Genomic DNA, 19,351 nt, shown 5'->3' on the forward strand with positions numbered 1-19,351 from the left:
CATTACCTTTGATGGAAAGACAACCATAACAATCCATCTTCTAGCAAATCATAAAACTACACACCTAGCTAGCTATCACCATCCAATCACTCTTTTTTTTTTTTTTTTTTAAATTAGGGTTACTTTTCCAAATCACTTAATTTAATATCTTGTTCAATTGTAACCCTAATCTCTATTAAATCAAGTTTAAAATCATTTTCTATGTGCCATGTGGTTTTAGTTTCGAGTTTTGATACATGAAAGGTACGTAGTGTGACTGAGGGGTCATGCATGCTCATGCACTAGAAACCTTGCATGAGATTTGAGGACTTGTCACGTGGCAGGCATGTTGTCGAGCCACGTGGGAGAGTTTCATTGGGTAGGTGAAGCATCTGTGGGTATATTTTGTTTTGTTTTGGCTTTTCTATTTTATTTTTTTTTCTTTTTGGGTTAGTAATTTGTTTGTTTTGGTTTTGGACAAGGAAGGGACAGGAACTTTTAATAGCTGGTAGGGCTGCCTGGTTGGCAGGGGGTCACATGGACAAATCCCATGTGTTGTCAATAGGCTACTGGGCCTATTGGGCTTTCCCTCCCCCACAGGCCCACCAAAACTTCTGTCCAATATTCCATCGGTACGTTCGTACTGATGCAGCAATCCACACCGTCCGATTCAATACACGTGTATTGATCCGTAAAGTGGATTTCTCGGCTGGTATATACCTCGATAATATTACAACATCGGGAAATGCAAAGACTCTTGCGCTTTTTGAGCATTGATTTCAACTAAATTATTTTTGTCCATTGATTTAAAGTTTGAGCCAAATTAAAAAAGAATAAAAATTTAAGGAAGGGTAGACTAATCTGAGCCGTTGATTTTCGAGTTGTGACCCCACACCACGCTTATTGTCCGCTGTCTAGTGTCGACGCGGCGCATCTGGCTGCCTCTCTTTAGTTAGTTAATTTGCACATATGCCTTTTCTTTTTTCTTTTTGGTTTTTAAGGACAATCACAACGTTTATTGAAACTTGTTTACAATAACTTTTTGTAAACTTCAACCAAATTTTCCACCAATTCGGAATAATGTTATCATATGTATGTTCAAACTGTGGAGGAGATAAACTTTACATATAATGGAGTGATGGGACAATTGTATATATATCTAATCTACTTTCTCGATGATATGTAAGATGTGAACGAGAATAAAAGGCAAAAAGAAGTTATGGTTCTTCACTATAAACACAATTGTCCCACCACTCGGATACGTAAGTTTTTCTTGACCCGGATCTAGAGTGGGAGGTGGTGGGAAGTCGTGGTTGGTTTGAAAGTCTAATCCTAGAGTGAAATTATTATATGGCATATGGTATGTTTATAATTTAAGTTGAGATGACAGTAGGTCCGGGATGCTCTCTCTTTGTAGTAGGTTTAGGGTGCTTGATTATGGTTTATTTGGTGTATGAATTGATTAAATAAATGTGAGATGCGTGACATCAGAGAAACAAATGCCAGATGCTTAAACAGAATAATAAACATTTGAATATACATTCACAAAACCTTTCAAGGAGCCAAAATAAACACATGCAATAATAACTTACATCCCATATTCCTTTTTGTTAATACCATATAGCATATAGTTTTCTTTCCCTATAAACAAATGAACCGACCTTGGACTTTGCCATAACAATGGAATTCAAAGCACGCAGTTTTCTTCAGCTTTTCCTAAACCTTCTAGATAAATTATGTAATAAATAATAATAATAATAACGACAACGAAAAAAGTAAAAAGATACACATGCAATAATAACTTACCTCCCATATAGCATATAGTTTTCTTTCCCATAAACAAATGAACCGACCTTTGACTTTGTCAGGGATATGTGTGTGAGAAATTCTTCTCCTTTCTAATTTAAACTATCGTTTACACTAAAAAAGCACGCAGTTTTCTTCAGCTTTTCTTAAACCTTCTAGATAAATTATGTAATAAATAATAATAATAATAATAATAATAATAACGAGAAAAAGTAAAAACGAAAAGTGTTTCCCAGGATCAATCATGGATATTGGCTTTTCAAAATATAGTAATATTTAGGATCCTACTTGCCTTTCTACATCTACTATAGCAACCTACGTGTACATAATGACACCGTAGCAATACAGCTTTTTTCTCATATTCTCATATATTTACCTATTTATAAGCAAATAATAAAAACAAAAGACAGCTCGAATATACACAACTGTCACCCGTCAGTAACAAAATCTGGCAGGACTGTCTCAACACGTGGCGAACATCTCGCCGTTGCTGCTCAGAAGTACTCGAACGCCGTAGATTGCCTCGTATTTCTATTTTGATCAGTCTTCTTGGCCTGATAAGACGGCGTCGTGTTTTGCCTTCGTATTAGGCCCGGGATCATCGGCGGCGTGAGGGACCGTACCAACGCCAAGTTGATGCCCTTAAAGAACGGATGCTTCTTGACGTCAGCGGCTCCGCGCTTCGACCCGAGCCGGCGCTCCGGGTCCTTGTTGAGGAACCCGGAAATGAGGTCACGCGCGTGGCCTTCGAGCGCGCTGGAGGGCGTGGGGGTCGGGAACGCAAGGGGCTTTTTCACGATGTTGCGCAGGGTGTTCTCGTTCGATGGAGCCGCGAACGGCGTGCGGCCGTAGATCAACTCGTAGAGGAAGATCCCGAAAGCCCACCAGTCAACGGCGTTTCCGTGGGAACTGCCGGAGGCGACTTCCGGGGACACGTACTCGTGGGTACCGACGAAGGAACGTGACCTGGCGGCGACCGGTTCGGCGACGAAAAGCCGGTTCGGGGAGAGGGTCTGGACTTTGCGCGAGCGGAAGAGCCGGGTCGAGAGGCAGGAGAATGGGGTGAGTGTTGTGGTTTTCCGCGGGCGGGTGTAGGATGGAGTGGATAGGGACCCCGAGTCAGAGTAGGAGTCGGGGGATTCAACGGCTGGGATTGCGTCTGAGCAGAGGGAGAGGTCAAAGTCGGAGAGCATGATGTGACCGTCCGATCTGACCAGCACGTTCTCGGGTTTTAGGTCCCTGTAGATGATTCCCAGCATGTGGAGGTATTCCAAGGCCACCAGAACCTCCGCAGCATAAAACCTGGTAAGTTTTGACGAAATATCCGAGTTAGACCGGGTTGACTCATTCGAGTTGAAACAAAAATTTAGCACCAAATTTTTCGATTCAAAAAACATAAACAAAATCTGGATTGAAGACGACTTGGCAGAGAGATAAAACAGACAAGATAAGAACATCTCATGATCTCATCTGGGCCTTGTAAGCACAAGAATACAAAAAACCAGAAATTAGAGGCCATATTTAAATTTGTTTTTATTCGTTTTTCGAAAAAAAAAATCAAGCGAAAAAAAAGAAAATGATGCAATGTCGTAGTATCTGAGAAAAATGGAGGAATATTCAGAAATTTCAAATTGAATGTACCTAGCCGAGGTGAGAGAGAAGCGCTTGTTAGGCTGCTTATGGCGGAGAGAGTGCAAGTCGCCGCCGGAACAGTACTCCATGACGATGCAAGAGAAATGCGAGGCTTCGAACTCGGCGTAGAGCGTAGGCAAGAACGGGTGGTCGAGCATCTTGAGGATTTTTCTCTCCATCTCGGCTCTGTGGACCTTCTTCTTCAGCGCCAGAGCCTCCTTGTCGACGACTTTCATGGCGTAAAAGCACGAGGAAGACGAAGAAGACTCGCGATCCTGATCGGCGGGACTGGAACCGGTGCCTCTGAGGGTGCAGAGGTAGACGGTGCCGATGTCGCCGGCGCCGATGCGGCGGAGGAGGCGGAAGTCGCGGAAAGTGAGGGCGGTTTTCTTGGAGCGAATGGCTGAGTAGGCGAAGTCGGAGGAGCGGTGGGGCTTGAGGCACAAGGTTTCGGTTGCGAAGTCGGCGGCGGTGGTGGTGGCGGCAGCGTCGAAGGAGAGGCGGCTGAAGCTGCTACAGCTCTCGCTGCTCATTGAGCTGTGGCTCGAGTTCACGGCTTCACCGTCCGAGTCACGCTCTAACATCTTACAAAATGAACTCAATTTTCTCGAGAGAGAAATGAAGAAATGAGTTTTTTTTATATATCTGTGGAAGAATCAAAGGGACTGTTAGGAGAATCGGATGCGAAGAAAATTGAAAATTCTTGGGGAATTTTTCCGGTGCGGAAAATGAAATTTAATTCAAAGAACCTGGAAAAGGCTTGGTGTTTAGGTCAAAGTTTGAGGCCTGAAGCTTCAATTGGAGCGACGCCATTAATGGAGCTCCAAACTTTTGCAGAGAGAGGGAGAGAGAGTGTGTGCTTTGAATGCGAATTTTGAACGTAGGAGCAGGCTTTTTCAGGTCGGGCCTCAAAATTAGGGTTTGTACTCACAGCAAAGCAATGTGAGAGAGAGAGAGAGAGAGAGAGAGAGAGAGAGAGAGAGGCGCTCTGTGGCGTGGATGCTCCCTACGCTACTCAGTTTGTTTTGAGTCCTTGAGAGAGTGAGAGGTAGTTGGAGGTATTTATGCTACGCATTAATGAAGTACGCGGTAAAACGGTAACTTTCTCTGGGGTCCCGGTAAAAATGCCAAGTTGGGCAAGTGCGGGAATGGTGCACGTGGAGTTAGGAAAGTTACCGCGCGTGCGGGTTTCACTGCTGGTGCACTGCAGGGGAGGAGAGGAAGCTTTTTGCTCTGTATTTGCTGAAGTGACGGAAATGCCCCTGTATGGAATTGTTGACTGCAACCGTCAACTCTTGTGATATCTGCGGAATCTTTGATCTGCGTGAGCTGAATGTTCAGAAGTTTCAGCTAGGGAGATGGAAAAGGGAAATTCAGGGAAAATTTAGGCTGTAAATGTATTTAAGGAAAATAAAATGTACATTAGCACCACGAAGGCGAAGAGTCATGTTCATGCATGCTTATATTTAGTATGATTCCAAATTACCTCTCATATGATCTAGAGATACAATCCGAACACGACACGATTAATAAATATAATTAGAATTAGGATCAATTTATTTGACAAATTCAAATGTATACCAATTTATCCGGCTCGAATTCGGATTTGAAATAGCAGGATTGAACATGACATGACACGAATGCTACCCATGCTGAAAACAATTGAAGGGGCAGCACAGGAGAATAGCAATTCATGCACGGAGGAGTGGGCCAAGAAAGGTACCAACTTGAGCTGCTGATCATCCCTTTCAATTTGGCAAGCTTTCAAATCCAAGCACCATATTTGGTGTTGCATGAGATTCTGCAAACGTGTATCATTCTTCAGCCTAGTCTTTCATTACCGATATCTTAAAATCTTTACCAAGCATTTGAATTTCTCTCCGTTGTTTTCATGGCCCACGTGCCGGCCGCATGCCTTTGTTTTGTTTTTGGGTTAACTTCTCTCCTCACCATTGTCGTGCTAGTCTATAGATAGAATCGACTGGTTTGTATGATTTGTGTAAAGAAAACTAATTTTTTAATTTTTTTTTTAAATAACAGTAAAATTTCATTGAGGTTTTGGGAAACGTACAATAATTGAGAGTCTTTGACGAGAGAAGTGACTTGCAAGTATTTTCCTAATAGTAATTTCAAATGTTATTCTTCTTCTAATCCTTTCAAGATGGACTATTTGAGGTCCGAGAATTTGAATTTGAAGGAATCATATTCCATATATTCTCATAGTTTACAAAATATTTTCAAACGACCAGTTAAATAGTGTGATCGTGTATATATAAACTGTATGTTTATATTTTAAATAACACGTGTTATAACATGAGGAAATTGATACCGCTGCTGCGTATATCAAATTAGATGCTAATAATTGAACACGAGAGTGTCAAAGACGATGAGCTCAAAATATGGCAGCGACAGATTGCACAGTTGAAGATGCTCTTTACATTAATTGGCATGATTCGGCTGCTGCACAGGGACAGGCAGATGGAATTTTCCGACTTACTATTGGCAATAAAAAGTAATTTGGGTTACACTATTTCGAGTCTTTGATGATGACGTGGGAGAGCAGAATACGTGTAGGGTTTTAAATCAACAACAAATTCCATGTGCATGCCTTCAAATATCTCTCGAGTTTAATCACAGAGGCTGAAGGCAATGCAAGTTGCAATGCAAGCAGCAAGAAGGAGACAGATTTAGATTGACACTACAAATTCTACAAATTCCACATGGCCTAAAAAAAACATTTGATGCATGACATGTCAGCAAGATTGGAAGCAAGAGAGGGGAGATGGTGCCACTGTTGGAGATGATTGATTGGTGGGTCCCAATTCGAAAAGAACAAGACCCTTAAAAGGGTACATGATTTTTAGATTATTTCATACTCAAAATTCATTCACACTTTTGGAGAGAGAAGTAGATTGAGAGGAAATTGATGAGATGAGTGAGAGGAAAAAAGGGGCCCCATGATGGGTTTGCATGGAAACTGAGTGTTCTGGAAAAGACCAGCAAAAAGTGCAGCAAGTGGGGATTGTTTTTTGCATTTTGAGAGGCCTTTGGCATTTTTTTTTTCTTTCTCCAAAAGTGCATGCCAGAAACCCACATATTATGTGGCTTTGTTTGTGTTTAGCTCTATTATAAGTTAACAAACTTGAACTCCAAAATTATAGAACCAAACTTTATCTGTTCACTCACATGAACACATGATCACACATGAACACCAACCCCAATAAGAGAAATGGTACTTAAATCAATCATCATCCATGGTGATGGTGGAGACCATATGTTGTTAGTCTCTGATATATGATTGATTACTCCGATACTCGATATTAACTTTTGAATAATTTCATATGACATGAATACGACAAAACACAAAAGAAGTATAGACGCCACACGAGTCTAAATAATATAAATGGTAATTCAACAAATACATCTATTAAGAATGTGATAGCTTTATCTTAATTTGAGGAATTAGCTACCTCATAAGCTAACAGCCACTAGCTAGCTAGCTTTATCTTAGTCTTGACGAAGAAAAACAAATAATTGGAAAGCTTTGGAGTCACTCGAGAGATAGACAAAATGATCAACTGGTGGAATATTCGATGTATAATAGAGGAAATTATGCCCTATAATTAAACATGTAAATCAGTGACCACCACAAGTGGCTAATCCTGCTTTGGAGATCTTGTGGGCCCAATTTTTTTTAAACTTTTTTCGTCAATAAGAAACCAAATTTTTAACTCCATCGTTGTCTTTTACTGCCTCTGGTATCTTTATGTTAATAATAATTAATTGGATTCACTTGATCATTTAAAGCTTAAACCAGAAATAATCAGTGAGATTACAGGATCACCTTTTTTCGATTCACAAAGATCTTCCAATCCAAGACAACTCTACTCTACTTCACTCAATTTGTACTATATGCATATTCTTTTCTAATGTGTCATCAATTTAACAGTTGATGCCCTTTCCTTCTTAAGGGAACAAGAAGACAAAATCCAATATTCACCCGATACATTCAATTAAAATTACTAATTTTCGTATCTCGATTCACGTTTCGCTTATATACATCTTATGTGACGAATACATTGGTGTTGATATTTGTATACCAACCATTTCCTTAACGTTTTGCTCAACTCTCGCATCAACCAAAATTAATGTGAGATTTATGATAGGGTTGGAAAAACAACTCTACAAAGACTGCATATCAACACTAATTAATTGGAACCAATATAAATGCTTATGATTCAACTCTGTAATTGAGTCGAAACTCATCAATCAAAATCAAAATTGTCTAGGTTGGAACAGACCTAAAAAGTATAAAGCGAACAAATAGCCACAACCATCACACTCAAGCTTTTGATCATTATCCACAGAAAATAGGCATGTTAGGAGAACTTTTCAATGATTTGAAGAAAGGCTCATGGAAAAGCTCACCCTAATCTCTCCCAACGATCATACGTAGTTTCTTCCGACATTTCCATTACAAATAATTATATAATTTTACAAAAAAGTTGCATGATACATAAGAAATGCATGCATATTGCATTATAATACAGAGATTATGCTTTTCACATCAAACCCCCATATAATTTTAGTATGTGTAAGGAATGCATGTTGAATAAAATATTCAATTCATCATGTATAAACGCATGAAATGTAGGAGAGATTATCGAATTCGTACTACTGTAGTATTTTATAATCTCTCGAAATATAGGGGATAGAAAAATGCAACAATAATAATGGAAAATTAGGCATATAAATTAATGAAAAATGACCATTTCAAGGAAGCACAGCAGAAGAAGAGAGAGCACAGTGAACAAGCTGCCAATATTCCCGCTGTTTTGATAGGCCGACAAACGGACAAAATATGTCACATAGACACATTCTTCCTCAACACAGCACATAAACAAACTTGTATTAGGTGAAAATTATGACACCAATTTAATATTAATCTGACTTTTGGGGACAAATATTATATTAAGTTAGTACCATATAGTCTGCTAATTTAATAATAAAATATTTTAAAAATAGATTAAACCCTAATTTGTGTTTGATACATAATGGCTGTATCAAGAACAACCCAAAAATAGAAGAAGAAAAATATATATATTAGGGTTTGGAATCCGAGTCATCTGTTTAATTTTCTTGGTGCCATCACACCTGATGTTCCCGAAGCTGTTGACGATGCTTCTGTGTCTGCTTGATCTGCTGATAAACTAATAAGTGGTTGCTCATCTAACTGCTAGATTGTGTCCCCACTGTCTGATATTTTATATGTATTTGGATCTTAGTTTATGCAACTTTTTTATTTATTTATTGTTGGTTTGGATTTTAATATGATTTATATGTGAAGCCATTTGCTGCTAGCGATTTGGTTCAGGTTCTACTAAATGTTGAGGAGCCCAGACAGGATCAAACTGGTCACTGGTCAACCTTATTTATATATAATCTCAGCTTTTCTGTGTAGTTAAGTTCTCGAATGAATGCATTCTTCTTCTTCTTTTCTCTTACCGGTGGGTCCTACGTATTAATTTTTACTAGAGAAACAGTTATATGATGAGAGAGATAGATATATAAACGACGGGTTTTATACATATAGTTTAATTTCTAGAGAGGTTTTGCATTTACTAGCAAAAATCATTTGCAGAAACAAGATTTTTCTGTGATCCCAAATCTGCAGGTCATTGTGTCTACTTGCTAAAATTTAAGATAGGATTGCATCTACTAGAAAGAATCATGCAGAAACAAGATTTTTCTGTGACTCCAGGTTATTGTGTCCCCTAGCTTTTATTTATTGGGTTTCCTTTTTCTTTTTTTTTTCCTCCCCTGAGAATTGTGAATGGTCTGCGTCTGATAACAATGGTTCCAAAACTCTAAAGGAGAGCCACTAAATCCATTTCAAACATCTTTTCAGCCAGTACATGATGAAACTTTGTAGTATATGTTGTTGGTTACCAACAAAAGGTAAAAACAGAATATTTCTAGCTCATAAGTCGATCTCGCATCTATAGACATCAAAATCTAAGTTGTAAATGACTTAGAAAAACGAGTTTCCTTAATACTCATCCTCACCCGGACCCAAAAAAAAAATTTAGGATCCTCACTTAAATTTTAACCCACAATCCCAAATTTAGAATGACTTTCGTACAAACATGATGTTACTGTGTAATGGTATTCCAACTCAATCACAACAATGCGTGATTGACTTCGAATGCCACTATGATGGTATGTCGGACATAAGTAAGTTGTTCTCATTCCTGATGAATAATGTTGAATTCGTGTAGCTACATTATTGTTTGTGAATCCTGTATAATTTATGAAGGAGGAAGTCGGCACAATAGGCCAAGTTCAGAATAATTTGTACCCGTAAGGAGAAGGAGATTCACACAAATTGGATGCTTCACCATTTGCTGGATACCAACATGGACACATACCAAGGCCTACGGCCAGGGAAAAAAGTATTACATGCCTCGTCGTACATCAATCAAACAGCTATGCATAATTACATAGCAGAACAACTATTCTTTGACAGCAACATCAAAAAATGGAGTTAGGTGGTCCAACCCTTTATAATTTAGATGTTGCTACTCTGTAAAACTTACAAAACAGTAATGTTGTAACGTGTATCATAAATATATAGTCGTTGCTTATTTGTTTTAGAGATTGATACATGTGGTACGAACTTATGTATACGATGCGGCAAATTCGCAGTAGGGACAATGAATTGCGTATGAAAAGCTCAAGTACAAGTTAATTAGTACATCAGCAAATCAACAAAAAATTAACTGATCATTGCATAAATGTACATTACTTATTTCACAAATTGATAAACCTGATCTCAAATTATAAGTTAGTTTGTCAGATAATTGGGTCATTTGACAGGGCAAACCAAATGGGTGGGGCTTTGCAATGGACATACACCCAACTTCAACACCACCAGGCTTGACCCGACCCAGAATTGGGCCAAATGTAAAACAAAACACAATTCAGCCCAGAAATCAACATGGGTCCTGGTGGTTTTTAAAGTTGGTGGACCAAAACACCCCAACATAAGATGCAAATTGACGAGAAAATCCAGCTAGTGAAGAGGGGTTCAATATATCGCGATAAATTGAATGGGAATTGAGAAACACACCCCCAAAATCGCTTTATATGGCTGGACTGTACCCACCACCACCTTGTGAAAAAAGCTTTCATATTTTAAGTGCCTGGAAGCCTGAAGGTCTAAAAATGCAATGTAGAAATCTAGTGCTGTGAGAGGCAAAAAAGCACACTGCCAAAGTAAGTGAGTACACATAATTAGCTGCTTCTCTGAAGCACTTGTCACACTCTCTTGAAAACTCAAAAAAACAGAACAAAAAAAGTGAAAAAGGAGATAATTTCCCTCTCAAGGAACTTCAGATTCCTCATGAACACACTCTTGCATTTATACCACCCATTATTCTCATATGCATCTCATCACTCTTAAGACACAGAAAGTGGGAGAGAGAGAGAGAGAGAGTAGTGGGTTTTCAGTTTTCTCTAGAGCTAGAGGGGTTTCTTTTTTTTTTTTTAATAAATCTTTTTTTGTTTTGTTTTAGTATAGCTTCTGAGGCCGAGGAGGGCTTTGAACATTGAGGCTTTTTTGTTTTTCCCCCCTCTTGGAGAAGGTTGAGGAATATCCACCATGAGAAAGAACATATGTGTTTTGGTTCTGCAGTGCTTGTTGCTACTGGGATGCTATCTGGGTATGTTCTGTTTCCTTTGCTTCTTCTTGCTGTTCTGTTTTCTGGTTTTAAGTATTGTTTTTTCCTTCCAGTGTATTCTTGTCTTGTTCAGAAGTTGGCAGGTTCTGGTCAGGTTTATATATTTGCATTATCTGTTTCGCATGAAATATATAGTTTGTATATGAACATCTGAAGCTTGCAAAATAAAGAATGTTCTTTTTTTAAATCTTTATAAAATTTTGGAGAGGAACATTCTGAGATTTGCATCAATAGTTTATGTATGTGATAGAGGGATAGCCATGAAAAGGGTTCTCTCTGAAGGGTAAAAAAAAATGAAAAGGTCTCCTAGTTTCATGGTAGCTAAGTGCCTAAAATGGCAACATACATACTGATACAGGCAAGTCCAAGCCAACTTAGTCTTGAGATAGCATTTTGGTAGAGTTGTATTGATGGCAATTTTGACTTTTCATTTTCCCTTCACTGTGGGCCCATGTTGCCACATAAAGGCGCATGGTTTCTTGGTATTATTCAGTTTTAGCTATTTTATTCCTTATGTTTTGTTGTGATTTGTAGAGATTTGTTCTGAAACTGAAAATGATAGATTGAAAACATATGCTTGAGCTAACTTCAGCAAGTATCTGTCATTTTATAAACTTGAAATGTCTGTGATATTCTATATCAGCGATAAGTATTGGTCTGATTAGATTTTGAAACAAGTTAATATTTGATCAACGAAACATCAATCCATACAGTACTGAATTGGTGTGTCTCGATCTTTTTCGATTCTTTACTAGTTTCGACAATGGAACTTGCGGTGGAAGAGAAGGCGGATGGAGCAATCCCAGTAACCACAATGTCACCACCAGAAGGGAACACAACATTCCTTGATGGCACAACATGGTGTGTGGCCCTTCCCGGGGTTTCCCAAGTTGATTTGCAGAATGCATTAGACTGGGCCTGTGGATTGGGAATGGCAAACTGCAAGGCAATCCAAGAAGGCGGAGCCTGTTATGAACCGGATACTCTCTTGTCTCATGCCTCCTTTGCTTTCAATGATTACTATCAACAGAATGGGAATTCTGATATAGCTTGCAATTTTGGAGGAACTGCTGCAGTCACCAAACATAACCCGAGTAAGTTGTACATCTCCACTTCTAAGATCTTTTCATGGATTAGAACAACTTAGATCAATTTGAAGTCATAGCTAACTGGATTTTCTCTTTCAGAGTAAGAAAAAGTACTGCATTCAAGTTTTAGTCCCATGGTACATTTGCTGCTGATTCTATAGCTGGAATTTTGAGTTTATGCACTAAATAATAAGCTTCGAATCGATCGAAGTTATTTTTCTTTGCACGTTTACGAAACATCTTGGTTTCAAAATTTAAGAACATGACATTATGTCACCGTTGGAGTTTGATCAATATTTGCTAATGTTGGCAATTTTACCAATTCTTTTGATTCCAAGTTATCTCCACACAGCAATAGGTAAACAATACTTTCCTAGAATGAGTTTGTTCTTGTAATATCAAGAATTCTCGTTTCTTGGTTCTAAGAAAATTGGAGTTAGATACTAAAAGAACCATCCAGCCAAAATAAAGATACTGATCAGTTTCATTACCATTTTGCAGGTTATGGAAAATGTGTCTTTGCTGCAGCTGGGTATGCTTGTTCTTTTAACACGGTTTAGTTTTCGTATCTGAAATACTAGTGTCAAATTTATTTATGCAATGGTCATCGAACCGATAACATAATTTTTTTCCTGTTTTTCAGATCAGTAGGCTCTGCAGCACCTCCATTGTACAAGCTTAATCCGAGATCTGTTTGGTGGCAACTTGCTTGCCTTTTATTGACTCTGTATCTAGGAAGCTGAAGTTGATGGGTTTGATTAAACTGCCCACAAAGTCAAATTCTACCTGCTTGCTTGTACAAAACTATTTTGTGCTGTGTAAAAAAGAAGCAGGAGATCAGAGCATGAATAGCATAGGATTTTGTAATTGTAATATGCTTATCCCTGCCTTTGTTTTTGGGTTAGGAATCTATAGCTAATCAAATCCCTCTGTTCACCTGTTTTTCGGTTCCTTTCAAATTTTGTAACACATATGCTTTGGTTCCATCTGTCTAGAAGTCATGTGCATGCATCTTCTTTGCCTTATAGCCTTCTTCTTGTAAAAGTTTGTTCATGGGGAAACATCATATGAACTTCCAAATCTAGCAAGTTCAAAAAAAAAAAAAAAAAAATAAAATAATTTACTTTACATCTTTGGTGGAATATGGTTCAATGTGGATTCATGTTCCTTTTTGTTGTCTTTGTTGTATTGAGGATTCATTTTGTATTAGGAGACCACATTTATGTACCAACCTCAATAATAGCCGTGAAACCCTTATAGCATACGGCTCCACTTATTTTAAAGAGGTTGTACATAATGTGGTATCTGTTATATAATAAAGCAGAGAAAGATCATCATTTACCAATAATGTGGTATTTGTTATCTCTCAATAGCTCAAGGCTCTCTAATTTCTTATTCATCTTTAGTGCAATACTATTTATAGGTTAGGAAATACTATTTATAGGCATAGGAAATACATCATATGAACTTCCAAATATAGCAATTCATAAAAATAAAAAATAAAAATCTTTACCTTACATCATTGGTGGAATATGGTTCAATGTGGATTCATGTTCCTTTTTCTTTTCATTCATTTTGTACTAGCAAGACCACGTTTGTGTATACCACCTTTATACTAGCTATGAAACCCTTATACCGATCGGCTCCACTTCTTTTAGAAAGGTTGTACATAATATTGTATTTTTTATATAATGAAGCTGAGAAAGATCATCATTTACTAATAATGTGGTATCTGTTATCTCTCAATTGCTCAAGGCTCTCTAATCTCTTATCCACCTTTAATATAACTATTTATAGTCATAGAAAATACATCATCATTTACCACCCATTAGCGGTGGTTACAAGGCATAATTACAAATGATAGATAGGTATTATCGAGAGGAATTATGGAGGGCATTATGGTGGCTATTATGGAAGGCATTATGATGGGCATCCATAACCTATGGATTTACAACAGCATACCCCTTAATATTACTTCCTTTACAAAAAAGATTTTTATAAAAAAGCTCTCTCTCTCTCTCAATTTGGAGTAAATGTGAACCCAATTTGTTGTTGAAGTGACAAGATTAACCTTCAGTTTCTCAAGAGATATTGAGAAATGATATGTTTGAGGAGAATGAGATTTTGGGGTTACCCCAACAGAGAGAAGCAATCAAATCCCAAGGGAAATACATCTTGAGGTTGAATATTGAAAGGAGAAAGTGGTTTAAATGTGGGGGCCCACCCACCCTGCATAGTATCTCTGTGGATTGTATCTTTTGTCCTTCCCTCATCAGGTCCTGGGAAACCAAATTGTCATAAACATAAAATAATACAACTGAGGACAATTTTGCCCTTGGTCAGTGTTCAATGCTAGTTGGCCTCTTATGAGCTTTTTAGTCCAATTTTAGTCCATCAATAGATTGGATTGGATTTGAGTTTCCAACCCAATCCAGCCCAATTTGGCCCATTTTTTCATCTATTTATATCCAGTGACTGTCCAAATTACATCATCATCCTCATCAACATCAATCCAAAGACAAAATTCTCAAGCACACAAAACCTTATCCAATTGAGTAAATCCAATGGGACAAAGCCAAGTCAGCAACCAGGATCTTGGTGTATCCAATTCTAACATTCTGAAGCCACAAGTTGCTCATGTGGCTGTGGGTGCAGACTTTCTCACTCAACAGCTTATAATCATAGGCATTATGGCCTGCAAAAGTTCATAAAATTATCAAAAATAAGAAAGAAAGAGAGAGAGAGAGAGAGAGAGAGAGACATTGCAGCACCTCATCAGCTTCTCACACAAAAAATCTAGCAAATGGCAGCAGCCACTGTGACCACTTCTCTCCCCCAGTTCAATGGGCTAAAATCCAAAGTCTCATACGCAAATGTACAAAGCCTGGTAAGCACTTCTTTTTCTCCTCATCCATGTTTTCATACAATGCTGCTGCTGGGTGCACAAGTTAAACTGAAGTCTTCCTCATTGTTCAGGCAGCAGTTCAACCAATGAGGCGCAAGGGCCAGGGTGCTTTGGGAGCTCGCTGTGATTTCATTGGCTCACCCACCAATTTGGTAAGCAAATGTTTCACTAATTATTAATTTAACAGTATTAATAGGTGATTATATTAATTAATTGAACTAATTTGACAGATAATGGTGACTACTACAACCCTAATGCTATTTGCTGGGAGGTTTGGGTTGGCCCCATCTGCAAACAGGAAGGCAACAGCAGGGTTGAAGCTTGAGACCAGGGACTCTGGGCTGCAGACCGGTGACCCAGCTGGGTTCACTCTTGCTGATACCTTGGCTTGTGGCACTGTGGGGCACATTATTGGGGTTGGGGTTGTTCTTGGCCTTAAGAATATTGGTTCCCTGTAATTAATTAAATCAAATTTCCAAGCATTTCAATTTTGTGGTCTTCAATTTTCTTTAACTGATTTGTTCCATGTCCAAATCAAACAAGAAGTTCGAATATCGTCTTTTCCGTTGATAAGAACATATTTAAAATAGGCATAATTTTATAGGAATTATGTGTTTAGATATGATCTTACTTTATCAACAATTATAATCATGCTAAAAAATAAATTTAACACGAACAAAAGCTGTATTAAAATTACTGGCTCATATCACCACAATTGACCATAAGCCTAAACAAAGCCCACAAACTCAACATAACCAAAACCCTAAAACAACCTATGAGCCTAAGCGAACCCTACCACCACCACCACCTGAAGAAATGACGTCGCGGCCACACCCACCACCACAACTGTAACATATACGGGAAAAATATGATTTTCAACGATCTACCTGCGCATAAGAGTGAACAAATAAATGAAAACAACAACCTTGCCAAAGAACAGTTGGGTGATTTGCAGAAACCTTTGTAAAAACGATGTAGAATCAAATTTAGAGAACATGAGCAGCGTTATGGAGCGAGTTTTGGGAAAAAAAATTTGATTGAGAATATAGCCTAAAAAGGGTGATGGGGAACTTCAATCCAAGCATAGCTCAGAAGAAATCACTACAAGGGGTTTATTATTCAAAATGCCTCAGTGGACTTATTTACTAACCGAAAAGGAAAAGACGAGAAGAAAAGAGGGGGAAGAGGGGCAGCGACTCTTCGTCCCCCTCCCCCCCTCTATGGAGTTTTTCTTTAGGACTCATAGAGGGAGAGAACGACTAGAATTTCTGTCTATTTCCTCTACTTTTACAATTTGTTTTTGGTTTTGAGTGTCAATTTAATAGTACCAATTCAATTAAAAGTTTTTTTTTTAAATATCAAAACTATGCCAAAATGATGAATTGTAATGGTAAGAATTCTTGTGTTATGATAGCGTAGTTTACACTTGATTTGAGAATTTGAGCTAAAAATTTCATTTATCATTGAGAAGATAAGTAGCACTAGATTAAGATACATTTATACTACGACATGGGTGTGTTACTTGTGTAATTTGAATGTGAAGTTGTTAAACTTTTTAATTAATGTTTTATTTTGCAACCTTAGTATACCATACCACAAAATATTCAATAATCAAAATATAACTTTTAAGAGTATGGTATAAATGTTGAATTGGTAAAAGAGTATGGCACGCTTTCTATTACATATATTTTTAAAAAATAACAAAGTACAACTAAAAGGAGGATCCTCAAGGACCCATCCTATTTTCGAACATGTCAAATTATAGTTTATGAGTTACCAAAAGGGAAAAATTACAAACCAAATACAAGAGCGAACATAATTATGTCATAAAAATGCTAAATTATCAACTATAATATTAGCTTATCGATAAATATAATATAGAGTGTAACTCGATAGTTGAGAAAGCAAATGCCAAATGGCAATTACCATATTAGCTTATCAATAAATATAATATAGAATATAACTTGATAGTTGAGAAAGCAAATGTTAAATGACAACTACCATTTTAACTCATCGATAACTATAATGTAGAGTGTAACTCAATTAGGGGTGGGCACGGTCCGAATTGGTTCGGTTTTACTCTCAAACCACAGCTGAACCAATAAGAAAATAACTGTCCAGTTTGGTTCGGATTAGGCTAAAATCATAATGGAAACCGAACCAATCCAAACCACTTGTAATCGGTTTGGTTCGGATTGGTTCGGCCGGTTTGTGCCTAACACAAAACCATGCATTTTTCAACCTGCTCTTATATTATAATGCTAACATTTTGCCATTAAATCATTCCATTCCACCAAAGGCTAATACAACATCATTCCATTTATTCAAAGGTTGTCCAATGTCTAGCATGCATCTAAGTTCACAATTCCCATCAAAACAAACATTCTAAAGTAGTAAAGTTCATAAGAAATTAATACAAGATGATAAAACTAAGAAAAGAAAGGCTGCCCAGAATACAAGTTCATAATTTTCATTTAATCAAAAGCTGTCCAGTTTCCAGTATGCATATAAGTTCACAATTTCCATCAAAACAAACATTCTAAAGTTCATAAGAAATGAATACAAGATGATAAAACTAAGAAATGAAAGGCTATCCAAAATACAAGTTCATAATTTCCATTTAATTAAAGGCTGCCCAGTTTTCCAGCATGTCCCCATACTGCACATAAAAGCAGTTTAATCAACACAAATTTTAGGATACAAGATGATCAAAATAAGAATTGAATAAGAAAATTACCATAATTGCAAGGTTGTGTAGGATATCACAACAACAGAAATGAGGATTTTCAAATGCCAAAATATATGAGAATCAATTAGCAACAGCTGTCCAAAATACAAAGTGAGGTTGGCTAGTTTTCTTGAAAAGCACTTGCATAAGAAGTCAGCTACTAGTACTAAAGCACCCCCTCCTAGACAGAAGAGCCTCGGCTAAGAGAGCAAGACTTCGGTAAGTGTTAATTTACTAAAAACAATTGGAACACTACTTTTAACAAGACTTTGTTGCAATTTTTTCCATGAAAAGGGAATTTTCAGGACAGGGAGAAGATGAGAGTAGAGAAAGCCATTCGAATGCTTTACGGTCGCTTCTAAGTTTTCAATTGGTTTTCACATGGCCTAACACTGAGAGTGTTTCTCATGAGATGGAACAAATGGACAGTGGAGCAATCTGAGAGGCTGAATAACTTTGGCAATGGAGGCGTGGTTGTTATGGAAAGAGGTTATGGTGGAAGGTAATTAATTAAATCCTTTGCTGCTGTGTTATTTGGAATTGAGACTCAGAAGTTAATTGCTAACTTTCAAATTTGAACTTCTCAATATAATATGATCATATATATAGATAAACCCACAACTAAAAGTTCATTCCAAGAAATTGAAATCAGAACATCCATCAAAAGAAAAATATGTAGATAATCAGAAATTAAATATTAGAACATACACTTCTTGGGCTTCTCGAACATCAATCAACTGTGCGACGATGATGCTGGTGTGCGACGATGACGCTGATGTTCGACGATGACGCTGCTGTGCGGGGATGACGATGGCTGTGCGACGATGACTCTGGCCGTGCGACGATGACGATGGCTGTGCACCAATGACGATGGAGATGCGACGCCAAAGAGATTTTTGCTATGTGAGAATGGGTTTGATTGAAGCAGTGGAGGTTGTGGTGGTTCAAATCAATGGTGGCTTTTCTAGAGTTGAAGTGGTTGAGTGAGGGAGGCTGCGTAAGGAAGACAACTCTGGAATGCGTTGAGTCTGAAAATAGATGGGTTGGAGTCCAATTCAGTGCGGCTGGGTGTACACTAACACTTCTAAGTAGCCACTCAACCATTGACACATGTAAATTAATATATATATAATTAATTAATATTTAAACAGTTCGGTTCGGATTAACACAGTTTTTTAAAACTTAAAACTGCAGCTGAACCAAATTACTCCGGTTTAGTTCGGATTTTAAAACTGTTGACTTTTTTAAAGTCAAAACCAAACCAAACCGGAAAATACGGTTTGGTTCGGCCAGTTTGGTAGGATCGGCCGGATTGATGCCCACCCCTAAACTCAATAGTTGAGAAAGCAAATGTCTGATAACTAGAAATTATCATATTCATTTATATACAGTGTAAATAACAAACCCTAATTTTTGTTCAAAAAGGCTAGATGGTTAATGGGGTCAGTCAGTCTGTGGATCGTGCCAAAGTCCA

General features: G+C 37.8%; 3 protein-coding genes across 6 annotated transcripts; 2 read left to right on the forward strand and 1 right to left on the reverse strand.

The window, feature by feature from the left end:
• LOC18779381 (protein kinase PINOID) lies at positions 1,949–4,842 on the reverse strand. 2 transcript variants are annotated; one of them, XM_020563032.1, is made up of 3 exons: positions 4,167–4,842; positions 3,427–4,062; positions 1,949–3,087 (listed from the first exon to the last, which is right to left on the reverse strand). In XM_020563032.1, the coding sequence occupies exons 2-3, from the start codon at positions 3,999–4,001 to the stop codon at positions 2,280–2,282; spliced, it is 1,383 nt and encodes a 460-aa protein (XP_020418621.1). In that variant the 5' UTR covers positions 4,002–4,062; positions 4,167–4,842; the 3' UTR covers positions 1,949–2,279. The 2 variants fall into 2 exon arrangements, with proteins under 2 accessions (XP_020418621.1, XP_007211600.1); XM_007211538.2 differs by having other exon boundaries at positions 3,427–4,842.
• LOC18778397 (glucan endo-1,3-beta-glucosidase 13) lies at positions 10,620–13,267 on the forward strand. 3 transcript variants are annotated; one of them, XM_020563160.1, is made up of 5 exons: positions 10,620–10,692; positions 10,997–11,138; positions 11,912–12,250; positions 12,746–12,776; positions 12,888–13,267. In XM_020563160.1, the coding sequence occupies exons 2-5, from the start codon at positions 11,078–11,080 to the stop codon at positions 12,985–12,987; spliced, it is 531 nt and encodes a 176-aa protein (XP_020418749.1). In that variant the 5' UTR covers positions 10,620–10,692; positions 10,997–11,077; the 3' UTR covers positions 12,988–13,267. The 3 variants fall into 3 exon arrangements, with proteins under 3 accessions (XP_020418749.1, XP_020418750.1, XP_007212537.2); XM_020563161.1 differs by lacking the exon at positions 10,620–10,692 and having other exon boundaries at positions 10,712–11,138; positions 12,746–12,798; XM_007212475.2 differs by lacking the exon at positions 10,620–10,692 and having other exon boundaries at positions 10,716–11,138.
• Positions 14,885–15,652, forward strand: LOC18779287 (photosystem I reaction center subunit psaK, chloroplastic). Its single transcript, XM_007212160.2, has 3 exons — positions 14,885–15,131; positions 15,221–15,301; positions 15,380–15,652. Exons 1-3 carry the CDS (start codon positions 15,048–15,050, stop codon positions 15,605–15,607), a joined length of 393 nt encoding a protein of 130 aa, XP_007212222.1. The 5' UTR covers positions 14,885–15,047; the 3' UTR covers positions 15,608–15,652.

The sequence above is a fragment of the Prunus persica genome, chromosome G4 (assembly GCF_000346465.2).
Source record: "Prunus persica cultivar Lovell chromosome G4, Prunus_persica_NCBIv2, whole genome shotgun sequence".
NCBI classification, from domain to species: Eukaryota; Viridiplantae; Streptophyta; class Magnoliopsida; order Rosales; family Rosaceae; genus Prunus; species Prunus persica.